This window comes from Harpia harpyja, chromosome 1, assembly GCF_026419915.1.
Source record: "Harpia harpyja isolate bHarHar1 chromosome 1, bHarHar1 primary haplotype, whole genome shotgun sequence".
Lineage (NCBI taxonomy): Eukaryota > Metazoa > Chordata > Aves > Accipitriformes > Accipitridae > Harpia > Harpia harpyja.
Genome location: NC_068940.1, coordinates 1,713,694 through 1,735,266, shown reverse-complemented (window position 1 = coordinate 1,735,266; position 21,573 = coordinate 1,713,694). Strand labels below are relative to the sequence as shown.

General features: G+C 41.0%; 1 protein-coding gene across 9 annotated transcripts in view; it reads left to right on the top strand.

The window, feature by feature from the left end:
- The window catches only part of TNS3 (tensin 3), a 242,930-nt gene that overhangs the window by 174,920 nt on the left and 46,437 nt on the right, over window positions 1–21,573 (top strand). For all 9 annotated transcript variants that reach the window (XM_052794721.1, XM_052794645.1, XM_052794572.1 and 6 more), the window contains 3 exons: window positions 14,202–14,380; window positions 14,730–14,847; window positions 14,939–15,022. In XM_052794721.1, the coding sequence (XP_052650681.1) occupies window positions 14,202–14,380; window positions 14,730–14,847; window positions 14,939–15,022 (381 nt within the window). The remainder of the gene's footprint in view (window positions 1–14,201; window positions 14,381–14,729; window positions 14,848–14,938; window positions 15,023–21,573) is intronic.

The window sequence follows — 21,573 nt, the reverse complement described above, 5'->3', positions numbered from 1 at the left end:
GGAGAAGAAATCCTTTTCGCATTCTTTATTAAATAATAATTTTTAAAAGCATTGAACTGTTCCAGATGTTCCCATTCACTCTGTGATATTCTGTGGGAGAGCAAACCTAGTCCATCTGAAATAAGTTGTAAAGTGACAGGAGAACAAAGCTTGTCCAAATCCTCATGTGCCATATTTGCATCTGCTAACAATAGACTACAAAACCTGTTGTAGTTTCCATTGCACAGGAAAATTTTGGTTCCTGACTTGGAGTTAATTTTACAGGGGTTAACAGTAAATTTAAACAGAGTTTTTAGCTAAAATAAAGTTTAAAACTGAGTTTTTAACTTAAAACTGGAGTTTTAACTAAATTCAATATTTTAAACTAAAGTAAATTTAGTTAATTTTTAAGCTAAAGTTAAAAATGCAATTTTAGTTACATTTAGCAGCGCAGTGATTTTTAATTTAATTCATCATGTGCTTACTCCACAAATTTTTATCAATCCTGTAACTTTCAGGATGTGGGCCTGAGTGTAGCATCATAATGACATCTCTGTACGGGTTTGGAGACACCAGTTTGGATTTTGCAACAGCATGCGTTTGCTACCCATGCTTGGCACAGTGTAAAAGGGCTAAGAAACTAAAGTGGCCAGACCTGCGAAGCAGCTGTGTCCTACATGGACAGGTTTAATGGCCTGCTTGGATTTGGGGTAGAGTTTAGACCTTTTCAGTTGCTTGTTAGACTGATGGTTTATAAGGAGTTTGGACTTGTAGTCTACTACCCATTCTAGACAGGGGAAAAAAGAATAGTTTGCTTGTGAATCATTGCTAAACGTGGGGTATTTCAAGAACAAAGCAATTTTTCTGGCTGCAATAGCATTCCTACTACATTTTAGAAAGATTAAGGCACCGAAGATATCGCAGACACAGCTCAGTTGGCTTTTGTTCTGATTAATCCCTTTGAAACAGTGTTCCTATAGAGCTGTGAATCTGAAAATTTGAGCACAACAAGGTACTCTGTTAGAACTTACATCAGAAATCCATCATTTTGTTTCAGCTGGGTATACGTTTGGTTGTCCTTTTTCCACTATGACAATGTTTAGCTCGAGTTTTGTCTTGCTATCTTTGAAGATGTTCTTTTTCCTTTAAATTCGTAACAGTGATTGTACAGCTGATTCTAAATTCTTAGAATAGATTTGCTTTGGTTTAAGCATAAAGCTGTCTTGAAAGCTTGATCATTAAATGCCTTCTGCAAAAATCTTAAATTTTGTAGATCAACAGTGCCAGAGAAGGAAATCACTTTTGATTTGGATAGTGTTGTGGTAACATTTTTTAGTATGTGGGGCAGTCCCTGCAGGCTCCTCTGTTAGAAGTTAACTTATGGACTTTTTTTTTTCCTTGATGAATTGTTAAGCCTCCTGTTGGATTGAATCCCCATGTTTCACAGTAATGGGTAGTTATGCACGTCTTTTTAAACTGCTGTATAGGCAGCGGCATCTGGAATTTCTGCAATGCTAGCGTAATTCTCCCCAGAGTCTTATTTCAGCCTTCATGACCATGCGGAGGTCTGTGAAAGGGGCACTGGAAAAACAGCCTTGTGGGAGTTTTCAGTGTACCTTTCTCAAGAGAACCCCGAGTTTTACGGATCTGTGGGTTGAAGTAGTAGAGCCTCTTCTGTGTCATGCTAACTTTTCACACAGGTTGAAGCTACGGTGAGAAGCTCACTTGAAGTGCATCTGCCTTGTCTGTTCCTCTCTATGCTCCTCTGCATGTGACATGCGTGTACACAGCAATGATTTCCAAGTTCTCTGTCTGCAGAGTCTGTTATCTGCTGTGGGTATTATTTTTTTAATTCCAGTATCTGTTAAGCTGTATTCGTTGGTTGATTGATTAAACATACATCCTAGTAAGTTTTCCTTTTGTTTCTTCAAACCACATGTGGTTCCCTTAAACCATGTACATATGGGTTGTGTACATCCTTGTCAGATTTTCTTAAATGTATAGATATTACCTTTTGTCTCTTGTGAAAGAGGTAGTGTTCAAATGAATTCAATATTCCAAAAATCCTGCTGAGGAATAAACAAAGTTAACTAAGTGAGAAGCTATCTGTGAAATAATAGTTAACATTGCTTAAGGTCTATCCAGAGATGATGATCTTAACTGTTACTCAAGTGTTGATGATTGAAGTGGTTAAAATTAATTTTACATGTTCTGACATTTATATTTCAATGCCACAACAATTCACCATGTTTGCAACCTGTCGGATAATTTCAGCACAGAACTTTTAAGATTAGTATATTGTAAAAACTGAATAATCCATTTCTTCCCTTTTGATGGCAGCAATTCTTGCTTTCCAGATTTTCAATACAATAGAATTTTTAAAACTTGCTAAGGCCAATGTGAAATTTCAGTTAATAGTATTAGGTTCAAAGCTTGATAGCACCTTTTGATTTAGAAAATCAAAACGTCATCTATACACAAGATTTGATCACCCATTTAGTTATAAAATCACAATTAAAATCTAACAATCTAACACATTTTCATTAAGCATTGAAGCTGATGTAGATCTTTGCTAATTTCCGAAAGATACTTTAAATGAAAACATGTTCAGTCTTACATTTAAATGTGCAAAATTTACAGTTAATGCCTCTGGTTTGAAGTTAATTCTTTGTCGTTTGGTATCATCTGGCATTGTCTAAACTGCTGTGCAGTTGATTAAAGGCAGTATTGTCAAATTAAACTGCTTTATAAGGTCATTATCCTGCTGTATTTAGCATTGGTGTGGCCTCTCCTTGAGTATTCTGTGCAGTTCTGGGCCCCATAATTTAAGAAGGACGTGAAGGTCCTTGAACGTGTCCAGAGAAGGGCAACGAAGCTGGGGAAGGGGCTGGAAGGCATGTCCTGTGAGGACGGCTGAGGACACTGGGTTTGTCTAGTTTGGAGAGAAGGAGGCTGAGGGGCGACCTCATTGCTCCCTACAGCGTCCTGAGGACTGAGGAAGGGGAGAGGGAGGTGCTGAGCTCTTCTCCCTGGTACCCAGTGCCAGGACACGTGGGAATGGCTCAAAGCTGCGTCCCTCAGGGGAGGTTCAGACTTGACGTGAGGAAACATTTCTTCACTGGGAGTGTGGTCAAACCCTGGAACAGGCTTCATGGAGAGGTGGTCGATGCCCCAAGCCTGTCAGTGTTTAAGAAGCATTTGGACAATGTCCTTAATGACATGCTTTAGGCTTTGGTCAGCCCTGAAGTGGTCAGGCAGTTGGACTAGATGATCGTTGTAGGTCCTTTCCAACCGAAATACTCTATCCTAATTTGTGCGTTACAGAACCAGAGTGTGATTCAGGTTGAAAGGAACCTCAGGAGGTCATTGGGTCCAACCTCCTGCTCAGAGCAGGTTGAGTTAGATCAAGTTGCCCATGGTTGTGTCCAGTCAAGTTTTTAAAACCTCCAGGGTTGCAGATTTCACAGTGTTTCGAGATGCCTGCTCCAGGGATTGACGCCTCTCCCTGTGCAGCTCTTTTTCCTTGTATCTGGTCAGAATTTTCCTTGCTGCAACTTGTCTGTTGTCTTACTACTTTGCAACTCTGAGAAGAGTCTGGCTGCATCTCTATAATCCCTTCTGTAGGCAGCTGAAGACAGCAGTGACAGCCCATTTTACCTTGTCTTACTGAGAGTGAGCAAGCCAATTTCTCCAGCCTCCTCTCATGTTGTATACTCCAGTCCCTGACTGTTTTGATAACCCTTTGCTGGATTTGGTCCAATTTTTTGTACCGTGGGATCCAAAACTGGACACAGTGCTCCAGATGTGGCTTCACAAATACTGATTAGAGGGGAGTAATCACTTTTTTTGACCTGGTGGCTACTGTCTTGCTACTACAGTTTAGCATGCAGTTGGACTTTTGCCACAAGGGCAACAACGAAGATCGACAGGTCTTCTGCATAGCTGCTTTTCTATTCAGTTCTATTCATAGCTGCTTTCTATTCTACCAAGCCTGTACGGTTTCATGGGATTACTCCATCCCAGTGCCATAAATTAAGAAAAAGCAGTGTGTCTTGCAGATACAAGGAAGTACATGTAATTGTAATTGAATTTAATCTTAATTTAAATTTTAAATACTTAGATTTTGTAGCAGCTGATTATTACAAGACAAGACATATGGAGACAGAAATCTATTGTAGGGTTAAAAGACGTGTTAGAAAATACAATCTGAAATTCCAAACTGTACCTATTAAATCAGAGGATGGTCTGATTTAAAGCATTTTTGTCCCCGTGCCAAGCATGTTATGCACCCTTGTGTCACCTGTGTATGAGCAGAACCAACTTGTTAAGCAAGCTGAGAAAAGCACTGGGGAGACTGTTGCTATCTGAAATTACACTTATTCAAACCATATCTGGAAGCATTTGCAGACACCAAGGAAAGTCTGTGTTGGGCCTTTTGAAAGATTGGGATTATTTTATGTCATGGAATGGTTGAGGTTGGAGGAGACCTCTGGAGGTCATCTGGTCTACACTTCCCCTCCATCCACTCAACCAGGGCCACCTAGAGCCAGTGGCCCAGGACCATGTCCAGATGGCTTTTGAAGATCTCCAGGGATGGAGACTCCACGATCTCCCAGGACAACCTGTCCCAGTGCTCGGTCACCCTCACAGTAAAAAAAGTGTTTCCTGACGTTCAGAGGGAACCTCCTGTGTTTCAGCTGGTGCCCATGGCCTCTGGTCCTGTCACTGGGCACCACTGAAAAGAGCCTGGCTCCGTCCTCTTTGCACCCTCCCTGCAGGTGTTTATAGACGTGGATGAGATTCCCCCTTGTCGTGGTTTAACCCCAGCCAGCAACTGAGCACCACGCAGCTGCTCACTCACTCCGCCCCCCCCAGTGGGATGGGGGAGAAAATCACGAAAAGAAGTAAAACTCATGGGTTGAGATAAGAACAGTTTAATAGAAAAGAAAAGAAGAAACTAATAATGATAACACTAATAAAATGATAACAGTAATAATGAAAGGATTGGAATATACAAATGATGCACAGTGCAATTGCTCACCACCCACCGACCGACACCCAATTGGTCCCAGAGTGGCGATCCCCCGCCCCCCACTTCCCCCCAGTTTATATACTGGGTGTGATGTCGCATGGTATGGAATACCCCGTTGGCCAGTTTGGGTCAGGTGCCCTGGCTGTGTCCCGTGCCAACTTCTTTTGCCCCTCCAGCTTTCTCGCTGGCTGGGCATGAGAAGCTGAAAAATCCTTGACTTTAGTCTAAACACTACTGAGCAACAACTGAAAACATCCTGAAAAATCCTTGACTTTAGTCTAAACACTACTGAGCAACAACTGAAAACATCAGTGTTATCAACATTCTTCACATAGTGAACTCAAAATATAGCACTGTACCAGCTACTAGGAAGACAATTAACTCTATCCCAGCTGAAACCAGGACACCCCTTGAGCCTTCTCTTCTCCAGGATGATCAGTCCCAGCTCTCTCAGCCTTTCCTCAATGGAGACATGCTCCAGTCCCTTAATCACCTTTGTGGCCCTTCACTGGACTCTCTCCAGTATGTCCATGTCTCTCTTGTACTGGGGAGTCCAGAACTGGACACAGTACTCCAGGGGTGGCCTCACCAGTGCCAGGTAGAGGGGAAGGATCACCTCCTTCAACCTGCTGGCAGTACTTGGTCTACCGCAGCCCAGGATACCGGTTGCCTCCTCTGCTGCAGGGGCACATCGCTGGCTCGTGTCCAACTTGGTGTCCAGCAGGATCCCCAGGTCCTTTTCTGCCAAGCTCCTTTCCAGCTGGGCGGCCCCCAGCACATACTGGTGTGTGGGGTTGTTCCTCACCAGGTGCGGGACTTCGCGCTTCTCCTTGTTGGAACTTCACGAGGTTCCTGTGTGCCCATTTCTCCAGCCTGTTGAGGTCATACTGGATGCCAGCACGCTCCTCTGACATAGTTACCGGCCTCCAACTAGACTTGGCCCCTCTGATCAGCACCCCTGGGCCAAACCATTCAGCGAGTTTTCAGTCCACCTCACTACCTGCTGTATAAATCTATACAGTAATGGTACCTGGTTTATAAATTCTGGATTCTCTTGATAGTTACAAGTAGGAATTTCTTCCAACCGTACTGCAAGATGATTTGGTTTGATGCATTGTGGGAGGCCTTACAACTTCTCTGGCTCTACAAGGATATGTTTAGTCATTCATAAGTGATGTGGATTTTTTGTAAACTCTTTTAAACTGAAGCCAACAATTATAAAATATGGGATCACTCTAGCTGTATAGCCACTACGGACATTTTGAGGCCAGCATCTGAAAACTAGTCCATGTTTTGATTTTACAGCTGCAATCTGTGACTGTTTTGTGTATGCTGTGTCAATATATGTAGTCACAGCTAAATGTTATTTGGAGACCAAGCTGATGGGAGTTTTTACAGAGACATGTTACAATTGAATAAACTGGATTATGGAACAGAATGTGCAAACTTTAAATCTTCATGGGACTTTTGAATATTTTGAGTGTTTTGGTTTTGGGGTTTTGGGGTTGGTTTTTTTTGTAGCATGGTTGTCTTAGGCTAGTGTAACTAAAAAAGGCAGAGCCCATACTGAAATCTTGCTATGGCTTAGTAGGAACTTTTAATCAAGTGGGACACTCAAGGCCAGGACTCTTCACATCACTTTTCATACTCCACCATTATTTTGTTTCTATTTCATATTTTGACAAGCTTTTTTAATCACTATGCACCTCAGTATGTGTAATGAATGAGGATATGTGTTCTGCAGCGAGGCCAGGAGAACGTAGGTCCTGGTGGTGGTATCCACAGCATATGGAAGTGGAAGTTCTGAGCGTGTTGTGCAGGGTTAGCTCCCGATGCTCCAATACCCGCTGAGTGGGCTTTGACACTGTGAAGAGACTTGATGGAGAAGGACACTGTATGGAATGAGGAGATCATAACTGTGGCTTCTGAAAACTCAGACTTCGGATAAGTTTCTTGTTTCACTTCTGGATTGGAAAATAGGCATAGATCACTGGTTTCACAGGAGTTCCTGTTAATCACCATTTACATGACTGTGACCTGTTTCATCTTTCCTTGTAGTAGACAATACATCAGTGAATTTCAATCCAAAAACAATTTATGTGAAGGGTCGATGAATGTTATTTCTAGTGCTGAATAATTTTTCCAGTGGATAGTTGACAAGGAAAGTCAAGAGAAAAAAATGATGTTACGCAATTTGGAGAAATGTAATACAATGTGATTATTTATTCTTAGACCAGTTCAGAGACTTTAAATTTTCTTAGAAAAAATAACCCTGTTTTTTAGGGTTGACCTAAAACTTCTTGAAGTTATCATTCGCTTCAGTTGGCTTTGGTGCAGCTAATACTACAAAACAGTAAGGCTTTTTGTTTTCAGATTGGTAGCAGTAATGGGCATTCCACTGACCTTTCAAAGTAGCTGCAAAGTCATGTATAAATTTTTGTTGAAAGGGAGACTGTTTGGATCATTATCTTTCAGTAGCTGAATCTAAGATAACCGCTTTAAAACAAAGGAGTTAGCTGAGCTTCTGAAGTGTATGGTTCAGGTCGTGTTTTTTCACATCAGTATTATTTCGTGTTGTGAAGCTTAGTGTCCTCAATCCTGTTAGAAGATTGACTTTCTGAAATTACAGCTATGTTTTAGCCCCCTGAAGGTGGGATGACCTGAAATTATGAACCTGTGAGATTAATGTACTGGTGAACTGTGTTTAGATGGATTAGATGAAACATAAAATCAGGTACTGTTGGAACAACTAATAATTTTAAAATATTTTTGTCTAATATTATCTTTAGAGTATTGTTATTATTTTGACTATATTATCAATGGTATTTCTGTTGTGAAGAGCAACTTCTAGTTGTGCAATGCATAGGCTAAGTGGTGCTAAAGAAGGCGTTAAAACAGAAATTTGGGAAAAATGGGGAGCCAACACATCTTTGCTTTCTTGAGACTATAAATCTAAAGACATTTGACTAGTTGCGTGCCCACTACAAATCAAGGAGAGTTATCTAAACTGTAAAAAGTTGGTTTGTGATTGTTTTGTTTGTGATGGGATAGGAGTATAAGGGAGTTTCCTACTTTTTTTTTTTTTATTATTCCTTAATGTGAACTGTTTGTTCATTCCACAGAGACAGCCATAAAAAAGATTTTTATCGCTTACCACAAGGTTCCTAGAACCTCCTCTTCCCCTTTACGTCCTCCTTAGCCCTCATGCCTTTTAGGTTGTAAGGATAAACACAAAGTTAATTTTACCTTTTGGAATTTCAAATTAGTGTAATGGTATTTGTATTCTGAAATGTATAGATTATTTTGAAATACTACTTAGATGCATTTCTTAACCAGAAAACCATAGAGTTTTGTAAATGTAAACTGAGTCCTTATAAATTAAGTCCTTAATCTCGTTTACAGAAATCCATATAATAGTCCTAGTCCCTCACTGGACCCATACTTCAAGATGGTCATCTGAGAAATAGGGATGAAGAAAAAGCAGAGGCATTCAATGCTTTTTTTTCCTCAGTCTTTAATAATACTGACAGACCCTGGACTGCCCGGTCCCCTGAGTCGGAGGACCACGAGTGTGGGAACAGTGACTTTCCATTTGTGGACCCCGAAGTTGTAAGGGACCAGCTGTGTCAGCTGAATGTTCACAAGTCCGTGGGGCCTGATGGGATTCATCCCAGAGTGCTGAAGGAGCTAGCGGACGTTACGGCAGGACCCCTCTCAATCATCTACCAACGGTCTTGGGAGTCTGGGGAGGTCCCTGCTGACTGGAAGGTGGCCAGTGTAGCTCCAGTTCCCAAGAAGGGTGTGAGGGAAGACCCAGGGAACTACAGACCTGCTAGTCTAACCTCAGTTCCTGGAAAAATTACGGATTATACTGAGTACTATTGAAAAGCATTTAAAGCATAACGCACAGTCAATGTGGGTTCACAAAGGCAAAGTCCTGTCTAATTAATTTGGTACCTTTCCGTGATGAGGTCAGCTGCCTGGTGGATGAAGGGAAGGCGGTGGATGTAGTTCTTCTGGGTTTTAGTAAGGCTTTGGATACTGTCCTCCCAGCATCCTTCTGGACAAGTTGTCCAACTGTGAGATGAGTGGGTTCACAGTGCGCTGGGTGAAGAACTGGCTGAAGGGCAAAGCTCAACGGGTTGTAGTGAATGGGGGGGCTACACCTGGCTGGCAACTGGTCACCAGTGGTGTTCCTCAGGGTTCAATTCTAGGGCCAGTTCTGTTCAATATATTTATCAACGATCTGGAGGCAGAAGTTGAATGCACTATTAGCCAGTTTGCTGATGGTACCAAACTGGGAGGTGCTGTTGACTGTCTTGAGGGACAAGAGGCCTTGCAGAGGGATCTGAATAGACTGAAGCATTGGGCAATCCTCAATGGCATGAAATTAAAGAAGAGCAAATGCTGGATTCTGCACCTGGGATGGAGTAATGCCGGGCATGAGTCTAAATTGGGAGAGGAGTGGCTGGAGAGCAGCCCTGCAGAAAGGGATCTGGGGGTGCTGGTCGACAGCAGCTCAGCAGGAGTCAGCAGTGTGACCTGGCAGCCAAGAGGGCAAACCCCATCCTGGGGGGCATCAAACGCAGCGTAACCCGCCGGTCAAAAGAGGTGATCACCCTGCTGTACTCAGCATTGGTGCAGAGTCACCTTGAGTATTGTGTGCGGTTCTGGGCCCCACATTTTAGGAAGGACGTGAAGGTCCCTGAATGCGTCCGGAGGAGGGCAACGAAGCTGGGGAAGGGGCTGGAAGGCATGTCCTGTGAGGACGGCTGAGGACACTGGGTTTGTCTAGTTTGGAGAGAAGGAGGCTGAGGGGCGACCTCATTGCTCCCTACAGCGTCCTGAGGACTGAGGAAGGGGAGAGGGAGGTGCTGAGCTCTTCTCCCTGGTACCCAGTGACAGGACGTGTGGGAATGGCTCAAAGCTGCGTCCCTCAGGGGAGGTTCAGACTTGACGTGAGGAAACATTTCTTTACTGAATGTTTAAGAAGCATTTGGACAATGTCCTTAATGACATGCTTTAGCTTTTGGTCAGCCCTGGAGTGGTCAGGCAGTTGGACTAGGTGATCGTTGTAGGTCCATTCAAACTGAAATTATTCTATTGTATTCTATTCTGATTTCTTTAATACTAAAGGAGAGCAAATCATTATTATTCTGATAATTTGAAGGACATTATGGAGCCTGCAAGTTATTCAAGGGATAAATAACTGCTAAATAATGGCTTTTACGATTTGTAGTGCTAACCAGGATAACATGTGACTCTAGAGACTCTACAGCATTTTTATTCTGTTGTGATTCAATGTATCATAATCTTCCCCCTCCCCACCCCCAACTAGTCTGAATAAGTTTATAGGGTTTATATAAGTCTTTTCTGTAATAGATGCTTTTGTTTAAAAAGCAAAAAAACCTCTATCAATGAAAACAATGCAGAGGACTAGAAAGGCAGTTGAGTGGCCTGAAGTAATATTGAAATCTTTAAAGGTGACTGCACTTATTCATGCACCAAGTCATAATGTGATTTAGAGCCCCTTATAACAACAAGGGGTAAACAACAAGATGCTGAAACTTTCATATTTCTTATGAACTGTGTTTTATAATTCCCTGTTGTAAGGAGTTTCCAGTTTGACTATAATTTACATAGTTGGCTGTGGTAGACTAGGTAGAAGTTAAGGGAAGCTCTCTGATGGACTATGCTCTGTTTTGGAAAAGACTGATAGTTCTAGTTTACAAATGATAAAGACTTCCACGATGGGCAGAAGGGCTATTGGTCCAGCTTGTTTTTCCACCTCCACAAGAAAACTTCTTCCCAGAGAGTCTTGCCCCACTCACATAAAGCTGGTTTTGAGGCTAGCCCACAAGCCCTGTGACTCAAGTGGAAACATGTAAGCATCGTCTTACTAGTTGTTGTGGTAACTGAAAGTAAATGTGGACCTTGTTAATGGTGTGCCTCATGTGCTCAGTCAATACAAACATGTATAACACGTGAAGAGTTAATAGTTTTTGAAGTTTAGCGGGGACAACTCCTAATATACGAGATAGAGCACTGTTGTTGACATGCCACCACAGATGAGATTTTTAGCTTAGTGTTGTTTTCTTTCTAATAGTTGTAAATACCTCTCAACAGTACTCCAGGAAAGTGAAGCAGCTAAAGAAACCAAACAAAGATTAACCTTTAACCACTGGCCGTGCTTCTGTTAGCTGTAGCATTGGCATGGTGATAACCATCTGACAAGATAAATGCCTGATGCTGTTTTGATGCCAATCTGTTGGAATGTTATTATTTGTTCTTCAGGGAAATAAAATTATTTTTGTAGTTCACAAGGGAAAAGAGCAATGAGAGTATACAAAATACTTTCAAAGAAATAAATATGTGCTCCTGGGAATTTATGAAGCTCTGCCAAAACTTTAAGCTAAACTACAAGAAAAAAAATGAATGATGTGACTTCTAGGAAGTCTTGGCTCCTGACACTTTACACTGTAAAAGATGCCTTTTAAATTAATAACTCTAAACATCTGTTACATTAACTGAAGCAGCTCTGAAGTACATTCGCGCAACTAATAAACTAAAGAAAAGTCATTTTTTGCTGACTTCTTCACTTAATTTTCATCTCTTAGGTTCAATTTATTTGGTTTAAGCTTTTTTGCAATATATCAGCTCAACTTCTCTCTGTTGTCCAACATCTGCTGGGAATTTGATACGTAAAGGACTTCTAGTTTATTTAAGGGAGAAGTCCAGTTTCCCCGAGATACGTGTTTTCAGCTTTCTGAGGACTATATTAACTTTGTAGAAATTACAGGCTTCACAAGTGTATGAATACTAATGACGTGAGTGTGTGAATATCATTGATGATGAAGCCCTCTCATTAGCATGACAAATAAAATCACACTAAATTTTAAGGTCTGTTTTGACTCATCCAAAAGGTAGACATTCTCTCTCCAAGTAGTCTACGTGGCTGTGTTAAGTAGGAGAGGCACATTCAGAAAGAAACTGCCTGTACCTTAACAACTTGGTTACAAATGGAGGGAAACTTGGATGTGCTGTTCCTGGTTCCCATTGCCTCCTGCGGAGGAACGGTGGGACTGGGAGTGCCTGGTCTCAGATGGTCTCTTTGAAGGCTGAGATGCTGCACAGTGATTCCCACTCATTTTTCTTTAGAGAAATTACAAATTAAAAAAAAGAACTCAAATGCAAAAAATTGGTAAATTCTGGAGTAGTATGAACTCTGTCTACATTCCTAAGTGTTTTCAATTTCAGTAGGAATCTTCATGACTTCTTAGCATCACTTAAGAGGTTTGGAAGATATTTGTGGTTTCATGTCCTTTTCTTTTCTGGTTTTGAAGATCTTGTTTGATGCATCTAGTTTGCTCACAGTGTCTTCAGAAGATACGCTTTCCACCTGAAAAACCACACATAAAATTTCTAGTCAGGGGAAAAAGGGTTAAGTAAGTGTTTAAAATATGGGTGCTTAAAAAATATTTTCGTTTTCAAAGTTGCACCATAAAAACAGAATCACAGCTGTGTCTTTTCCAAGATTTGCTAGGTATATTTATATTGACTCAGTAAAATAAATAACTGGCTAAATTTGGACCCTGAAATTTAATCCTATTGGTGGAATTTTCAGAAGTGACTGCCAGGGTTTGTTTTATTTATTGGCCTTAGTAGTAGTTACTGTTGCACTGGCTTTGATGGTAGCAGAGCTGGATTTTTGAAAGTGTCTAATTCTGTAGTTTTACAAAAGATTTATTAATATTTTTAGGATAAGCCACTACTTGCCAGCAAGTTATTCAGGTTGATACATACGTATGTTAATGCAGAATCACTTAAGTACCATGGATTTTAGTCTGAAATCCCTGTCTATATTTTAATCTTGAATAAAACCTGTTCTCTATACAGAAACCTATTCATGCACCGATGCTCTATAATTGTGCTATACAAGCAAGGTGAAATGTCGATAATACACGCACTTATGCTGCATGCCAGATTTTACACCTTGGCTTCTGTCAGCTACTTCAGATTCGGAAATGGATGCGTGTGAAGGTGTATGCGATTGTCTTTCTCTACCAAAGTGGCTGGTTCAGCCCTCCTGCTGGTTTTAGATGAAGGGCAGGCTTTGGACTCCTACTGTTACGGCTCCATGATCAGGGTGTGTAGGAGATGTGCTTAATCAACACATACTACAGTTGGAAATGATTGTAAGAGTTTAAATGATACCAAGCAACGAAAATAAGTTCTTTCAGAAATCCTCAACTCTTTTAAGAGAAGTAGCTAATTCTCAAACATCTTTTTGCGTATACCGTCAATAAAAACTCTCAGTGGAGTATCTGAAAAGTTGCTATGCATACGGTTATTTTTGTACTGTCCTGTGACTACACAGGAAGGACTACTGTGGGATCCTTATTGTTGACTTATTCTTACGAAGAAGGGTGGAAAAAGAAGTTGCTGCAGGAATGTTCTGGAAGTGCCTGTTGGTGGGAATGGATGACTGAGTATAAAGTCCTGCTAATCACAAAGCTGTATCTAATGACACTCTCTTAATAGTGACTTTGGAAACAAATACTGCTTTATGCCCTTGAATATCCTGGATTGTTCTGCTGGCTCAGCTTACTCTTGTGCCCTGTTCCTCAGACTCCAAAAGGTTACAGCTCCTGTGTGTATCTAATACCTAATTTTTGTGATTAAGTGTGATTGCCATGTGCGTCACAGAAGGTGCACAGTGGTCTGGGTTTATAAGGGCCAGGGTGTGTGTTAGCTAAAAAAAAGCTGTTTTTTCAGGGAAAATGCAGTCCTGGAAAGAAGCAGTGGTTTTGCTGGAGAGCTGCCGTGTGTTAGGGGTGGAAGGAGAGGTTTCCCGGGGGCTGCCCGTAGCAGCCCTTGCCGGCAGGCTCTCCCCGTGGCTCTGGGGATAGCCTGTTCCAAAAAGGAGCATCAGCAGAAACATGCCGCTTCGCTCCTCAGGAACCAGGTGTACTGCAAATATGTTCCAACTTGTGTCAGCAAGGCTAACTACAACTGATTTCCCCCCGCCACCTGTGTGGTTTTGTAAAGGAGTTATGAAACCAGTTATTTCATGAGCATTCTTGAAGAGAATCACTGAAGGCACAAGAGTGAAGTTTGTTTTAACAGCTCTAACTGGCAAAAAAACCCAAACCAAACCAGTTTATTAATCAGTTTACCTATTTGTTTTCAGCAACAGGTACGCAAGATGATGATGCAACAGGGGGAAGGATCAGAAAGTTAAGCGTTGGGCAGTATGACAATGATGTGCCTGGGCAGCCATCGTATAACAGGTGTGGATGGATGAAGTCTCCTGCTACGGACCAGGCTGTAAATCCAGGATCACTGATTCCTGTAGGGGAGAGCAAGGAGGTAAACAATGAAGAATTTTTCAAGAAATACTTGTTGAAGCAGATGGCCAATAGGGAGTCCCATATTCATGTTCAGTGTCCAAAATCAATGTGAAGCAATTGGGCAGTTGCATCATGGCAGTAAGAAAAATAAATGACTAGTTATCTCCAAAATGCAATTCAATGTTTAAGGATGTCCTGCTCTCGTCCTCTCTGTGTTTGCATGTTTTCAGTGTTCCAAGATCTCTCTCTTGGAACAGTGGATCAGATTATATGAAACCACCTGTAATCTCATGAAAAATGCCTCACTGTGTTGTAGGCTTAAGTGAGAATTTTCACACTGTAATTTTGGGGTTTTGTGCCCTTCCTAGATGGCTGTTGCACGTTACCAAGATGAAATAGATGGGGGAATCTTCTCTCCAACAAAAAATGGAAATGAAGCTGTCCCATCCACACCAGCTTTTCCTCTGTCACCAGAGACATCATATGGTAAGGGAATGTCTGTCTCTATGTATTTTAATAGCACTATTAACATTTTAGCTATTACTGAAGAGGAATTGTACTTTTCCTTCTCTCCTAGTAAAAACACCTCCACTATACCATCAGCAGATTCCCTCCAGCCAAAAGGTCAGCAGCCCGTCTGAGCTGTACAGAACCAGTCCTGGTAAGATACCCCTACTTCCTAAATAATTTGAAACTGAACTGTGCTTGAAGGCAACTAACACAACAGTGGTTATTCCTTTATAAATAGGTCTTAATATCTGGTAAATTTAGACATGTGCAAGTCGGAGAAATAGAATTTAGCAGTACTATTTTAATCAAAATCAAAAAGAAGTAAACAATGAAGAACTATCCAAGAAAGATTTAATGCCGTTAATTGCCAACAGGGAGTCCCATGTTCATGTTCAGTGTCCAAAATCAGTGCGGAGCAATTAGGCATTTGCATCATGGCAATAAAAGGAAATGCAATTCAGTGTTCGAGGCTATCCTGCTCTTGTTCTCTGTATGTGTTTGCATGGTTTCAATGTTCCACAATCTCTCTGTTGATATTTGATAATATCAAAATAGTACTGTCAGGAGACTGGAGTTCTGTGTGATTTTTAGTAGGTTTTGTCTCCATCTGAGGAAAGAGGGGTGATATCCATGTTGCCATTTTTCCAGGCAAGTGAAGCTGACAATAGAGCTTGGCAGTAGCTATGCTCAAGTCAAGGAGATCCTTAATCAAAGAAATGAATGTTCTTGAGGATTTTTTGCCACAATACAGTTTGTTGGTAAGAGTTGATTACGTGGTTAAAGATTTAATGTGATCTAGCTATGAATTTTATTAATAAAAGATTCTTCTTTGGGGCCTTAACTCTTTGCTGCTAAAAGTAGCAGCAAAGCTATTGTTAGCTGTTACCTTTTTTTTGCAAAATTATTTTACAACAATAAGTTTAAAAAAAAAAAAAGTCAACGTGACTGCTTCAGAAAGTGCTGGACATAGAAGGAAGCCAACAGAATTTATCTGAAACCTGAATAAAAATCACAGATGTTCATTTAAATTGTATGCATTAGAAGATGTTCAGATGATAATTCATGTGTATGTGTAGTTTTATTGCTTACGCTATGACTCAGGCAGGATCTTGACAGTAGAGTTTCCAATAAATTTGACGGTGGATTTTGATGCAATAGTAGTTACAGTGTTGTGGTTTTAACTTTGGAAAAAAACCCTTCCAGTTTAATTTGCCTCATTTAATAGTTATCAAAAGCAAATAACATCAACACAGAATAAAATTATCTTTAGTAATAAAGCAGTGTTCTACCCAGTTCAAGACATCTCTTTATGATTCAGTTGCTGTGGCTTTGCCCTTTACTCTCTCAACTCTTAAACAATTAGTGGTAGATATCCTCCAGAGGGCAGCTTCAGCAAATCGATTACAGGTTGCTTACTGAGTTAATCTGCTGAACACTTTGTTTTTAAATGGTTTCCATCGCTGTTGCTAAGATTTAGGACTTGCCCTGGAAAATTTTGTGGCTTTCATTTTATTTCTCTGTTTTGTTGGTGATTCTCCTGCTTAATTCCAAATGCTGTCATCTCTCAAATGCTGGGTTTAGATACACAGTTAATGGGACACTGAAAATAATTACTCTAGCTTAGACCAAAGCAGGTAATTCTCCCTTTGAATACCCCTTTAAAATGATGCTCAAGGTGTACTGAATGCAACAGGTAAAGTGCTCGGCTCCCTATGGCTTCGCTTTTAGCCACAAACATAATGTACTTTGACACTAAGGTTAAAGATATATGAGGTGGGTCAGCTAGAAAACATGCAATACACCATTGGTGAGCACCTCTAAGAAATGTTAGTTGGGTGACTTTCCCACCAGAGCACAGAAACTTCTGTTGCCAGAGGCAATATTAGAATCCTACTTTAAATATTTTTTTCTTTTCTCTCTTTTCCCTTCACTATTCTGCTTTATTTATTGCCTGTATCTACAGTAAGTATCTATTTACTGTGTTTACTTGCTTCTGTGTCTTCGGACTTTGGCAAGAAGTGAAGAAAACGTCTTCTCATTACGTTTGCTGCCAAACCCTAATTCGTGTCCAGAGCAAGAGCTTTGTGTTTTGTGTGTTGAAAGAGGCCAAGAATCTGAAGGGAACAGAAGTAGCTGTTCCTGTGGTTGAGACGGCTCTAATGCACATGCAACAAAGGTGACTCTAACAGTATGTGCTTCGCAAGAATTCTTAACAGCCTCTGTTTTTAGTACTTTCCTTTGCAGCCTTGCTGCTCTTTTAAATGCTTTCATGGTTTTTATTTTGGTAGATGTTGGGAAACATACTGACTTCTCCAGGGATTTTCAGCAGATTGAGGCCTTTGGAGTCATGGACTCTGGAGTCTTAATTTCTGCCATTAAGATACTGTGCCTTTTGTCTCAGTTCAGATCACCCTTGAATTCAAAATAGTTTTGTTCTGCATCTCAGCTTTGCTGCTTATCTGCATTCCAAGTTAGTAGTGAGGATGCTGTAACATCTGGCTACCAATTATCTAGATACATTACTGTCTTATTTCCTCCCCACTTCACTGTAGAGAATAGCTTTCCGTGTAGTTAGCACTTAGCATATCAAGGGAGAACTGCTGTGGGTTTAGAAAAGGGTAAAAGTATACATTTTACTACACTATGCTACGCATTTTAAAAGAACAATACATGGGTTTGTGTATTCTATATTCAAGAATTACAATGACATCCAGTCTTTATGTATACAAAGTGATAAAATTATCTGTTCTTTTTGTAAGTTATTCTTGTTGTAAACTGTGTACCTTCTATCTTGAATGCATCCAATTCCGATTCTTAAACTATTTCTTAAAGTGAAGGGCACTGTCTTCACTGAAGCCTGACAAAACCCTGTATCAAATGGTGCTCTGTTAGCCCTAGAAATCTTAATTTTCTTTCCAGGTGAAACCATTTTGTTAGGGAAAGACAGTGCAGTGGTGTTATGTATCTATCTCCCTTTCATTAGCTATGCCCTACCTCTTCTTTCTCCCCATACATTTCTTTCAGACGCCCTGTCTGCGCCAGCTAGGAAAGGCAGGATTCCTTTCCAGAGCCTTGTCCTTTCTCAGATGGGCACAAGTTTCACCTCCCTCAGTCTGTGTTCAGGCACACAGCCCTTTCCCGTCAGCGCTGCTGCTCCGCTGATCACTTGCTGCCGTGGTTTCGTCGCCCTTTTTCTCGCTTTACATAGCTTGCAAGTAATACAGCACCCGCGGAGTTCATTCTGAATTATCTTTTGAAAGACACCTTGTTTGTTAAGACAAACTTGAGCAGTCTATAAATTGGCTAGTTTTGTAAATATCCCGCGAAAAAGCAGGCTTCAGATAGAACCCAGATAGAGCTCTCGGAGTAACACAATAGCCATTGTATATCCCACGAGAGAGTCCCACGCAGCAGTGGAGGAACAGAAGCGCCATTTGTAGGCCGTTTTGAAGCTTATAAAGGCTCTCTTGTCTCAGACAGCATACAGCTAATTGAAGTCCCTTTGTATATAGAAGTAACAAATAAAAGCGCAGCAAGCTCTCCGCCGGAGGACTGAGCTCTGGCTCACCAGCCCTGCCACCCCAGCCCTCGGGCTGCCCCTTCGTCAGCCCTGGCCAAAGCACAGACGGAGCTTTGCGGAAAATCTGCGTTCACAGACGGGCACTGTCCTGCAGCGGAAGGCAGGGATCTGCGGAACAAGGGAAGATTGTCCATAATCCTTCATCCGTGTACCGAAAAAGAGAAGACGTGATGTCCCGTTTTTCCGTCTTTTCTGAACAGCCGAAGTAAACTTGCGTAGTTCAAACGGTGCGCGCGGTGGAATGGTAGCACGGCTGCTGGTGTGAGGGATCTCGGAGCCTTCGAGGATGTGTCAGGCCTTGCCTTTTCATGCCCGCCATGGAGCTTGGCCTAGGTGCTCTACTCAACGCTTGTGCTACGCACACGAGCTGCATCTTTTCTAAAAATTGCCAAAAGGTCATCTTTTCTCTTCATGCTGTTGTGGAACTCTTCAAGACCAGACACTGGCATATTTCCACGTGTTTTTTTCATACAGATTCTGTTTTTATCTGACGGAGACATTGTAATCCTAAATTCCCCCCATTGACTAACATCGGCTTGCTCCATCACATCACCCAGCAGAGTGATGTGTTCCATAAATCTCTTGGAAGGCAGAACCACAACCTAACAGATATCCTCGTTACTGTATAATTCTGTTACTGATTATAATTTTATACTGTTGTGATTTCATACTGTTATTCCAGGACTGTAATTTCTGCCAGTCACCGAGTTGCAAGGGAAATGAAATGTACTGCTTAATTGTTTGATAAAAAAAGTCAAGGTTCTGAACTGAAAACGTTTTCTGTGTGTCAGGAGGGTTAGTAGCATAGGGAATAAAAGTGATACTAATTTATGAGAGGGAAAAATTCCCAGTTTATGATGTGCAAAAACTTTCTCCACAATATGAGAAGGTTGCAGATAATATTTACACCTGCTTTCCTCTTCTCCCCTTAACTGTTTATACAAGGTATACATGTCCAAAGCAAGAGATGGGTATGGAGCTCTTCCAGACATCTGGGTTTATTTGCTTACAACACCAGTGCATCCACTTCAGTGGGTAGTTACCATAAGCTCTGTCCTCCTGGAAACAAAGGTGCATTTTGATTTTTGCTGCTGTTGTGATTTTGGGTTGGGGTTTTTGGGGGTTGTTTTGGGGGTTTTTTTTAGTTTTGTGGGGTTTTGTTTGTTTGTTTTAAACATTGAGGCTATTAATGAGCAATAAAAAAATATAAGTAGAGACAAGAAGTTTATGGTGTTTACTACAAGGCAGATAGACAAGGTCTGTGTTACGTTTTTCATTGTCCTGCAATTGACCTTGACATGTTTATCTTGTGGCTAAATACAGTGCTCATCTCCACAATATTTTTGTAATGAAACAGCTAAAGTTTCTTAGTTATGATAAAACATACCATTTACTAGTGCATATGAAGCCTCTATAGGCTCCAGGAGCAAGTAGGAAAGGACTTGGTTCTCCTGTTAGGATTCTACCAACATGAACTTAATTGGGTCTTCCAGAAAGAGCATGTGAAATGCTGTAAAGCATAGTTATAAGTGTACAGAGGCTGCTTCTTGGGTGTTGTAAACACTGAAGTCAATATAATGTGCTATGATCTGTGTCATACTTTTTCCTCCCTGGATTACTTTCATTGACACATTCGGCTCAGTGAAACTAACCTTTATACAAACTTTTTGTTGCACAAAGCTTGGAGATGACTTGATGTGTTTTCAAGTCTTTATTTTCACAGACGTCCTTCCCTTTGTGCCACTGATTACGATACAGTTCCTAACATATCTTTCCAATACAAACATGGAAATTTTGTATCTTGTCTGGCCTGCAGAGAAAGAAAGAATGCTTATTATCAGCGATTTCAGTCTGGTAATCCAAATTCACAGCAAAGGTAATAATGTTCCATCTTGTGTGCTGAATAGATAAATGGTTTCATTTAATTTGCATCGATCTGAATGGTGGAACATGTGTTGTAACAGAAGAACCAAGCTAAAACTGAAAATAACTTGAAATACTTGTAGTCTCTGCCTGCTTTTAGTGAATGATTTTAACCAAAATACTTACAGTTTACAACTGAGCTGTTTGGTAATCAGCTTTAATTGAGTTTTTTTTTTTTCCCCGGTCAGTTTGGCTAAGATTTTCATGGGAGGTACTCTCCCAGTGCACACTGATTAATTTACCAAAGCTTTATTCTTTGGCTTAGAGATAAGAATGAAATTATTTAGAGATTAATCCATTTAGCTAGCTAAATATGCTGTATCTGATCACAGAATCAAAAATTCTTTAAATCCGATGCTTATGTCAAGACAAAGGTATTTCACAGTAAAATGTTCTTCCGGCCCCGTGAGCTAAACTTCTGCAAGGGATGGGGTTTGGTGTGACCTACAGGTTGAACATAATGTTGAACATGAGACAAATTCATGTGCTACAGATGGTCGTGGAAAATATGTTGACTTTGAGTGCTAGCAGAATGGGTAATCTAGTGCACATGTACGTAATTTCATGTGCAGCTGCTCTATAATCCTGCAGAATTTTAAAAAAAAGGGGGGGGGGGACAGTTAGGTGCTTCAGCCATTGCACTGAAGACATGATCAGTGAAGCTAGTCACTGTCTCCTCTTCCTCCCACTCTCACTTTTGTGGCAGGATTTCCATCTGGACAGAAACACTGCGATCGCAGATCAGAACGAGCTTTAAGCCATATCCTGCCCTGTTAAAATTCCGTTGGAGAATGAATCACATACTGATTTGGAAAGACTTTCTGGTTTATGCTGTGTGTTTTGCATTCTGTGAAAGAATTCACATTGCTTTTGTTGTTGTTGTTTTACTGGATGACTTTTCATTCCACGTGGGGAAAGTGCTGATTGATAAGCAAATAGAAGAACTGAGACTGTCCCTCTAAAAAGGGAAAGTTAACAGCCTTCTCCGAGGCCGGTTGGCACTGTCTGCTTTATCCATTTGAACCAAGACACTGCTGAAAAGTTAGATCAAGTCTTCTGCCTAAAATAGCAAATGTGAATTAACTTTTCTCACAGGGAAATGAGTATCCAAGTGGTGGGGACCCTAAACGTAGAAACAAGCTCTCCACTTTCTCACCCACTCATTTTGTCCTCAAGTCAAATGTTGAACTGTGTTAAAG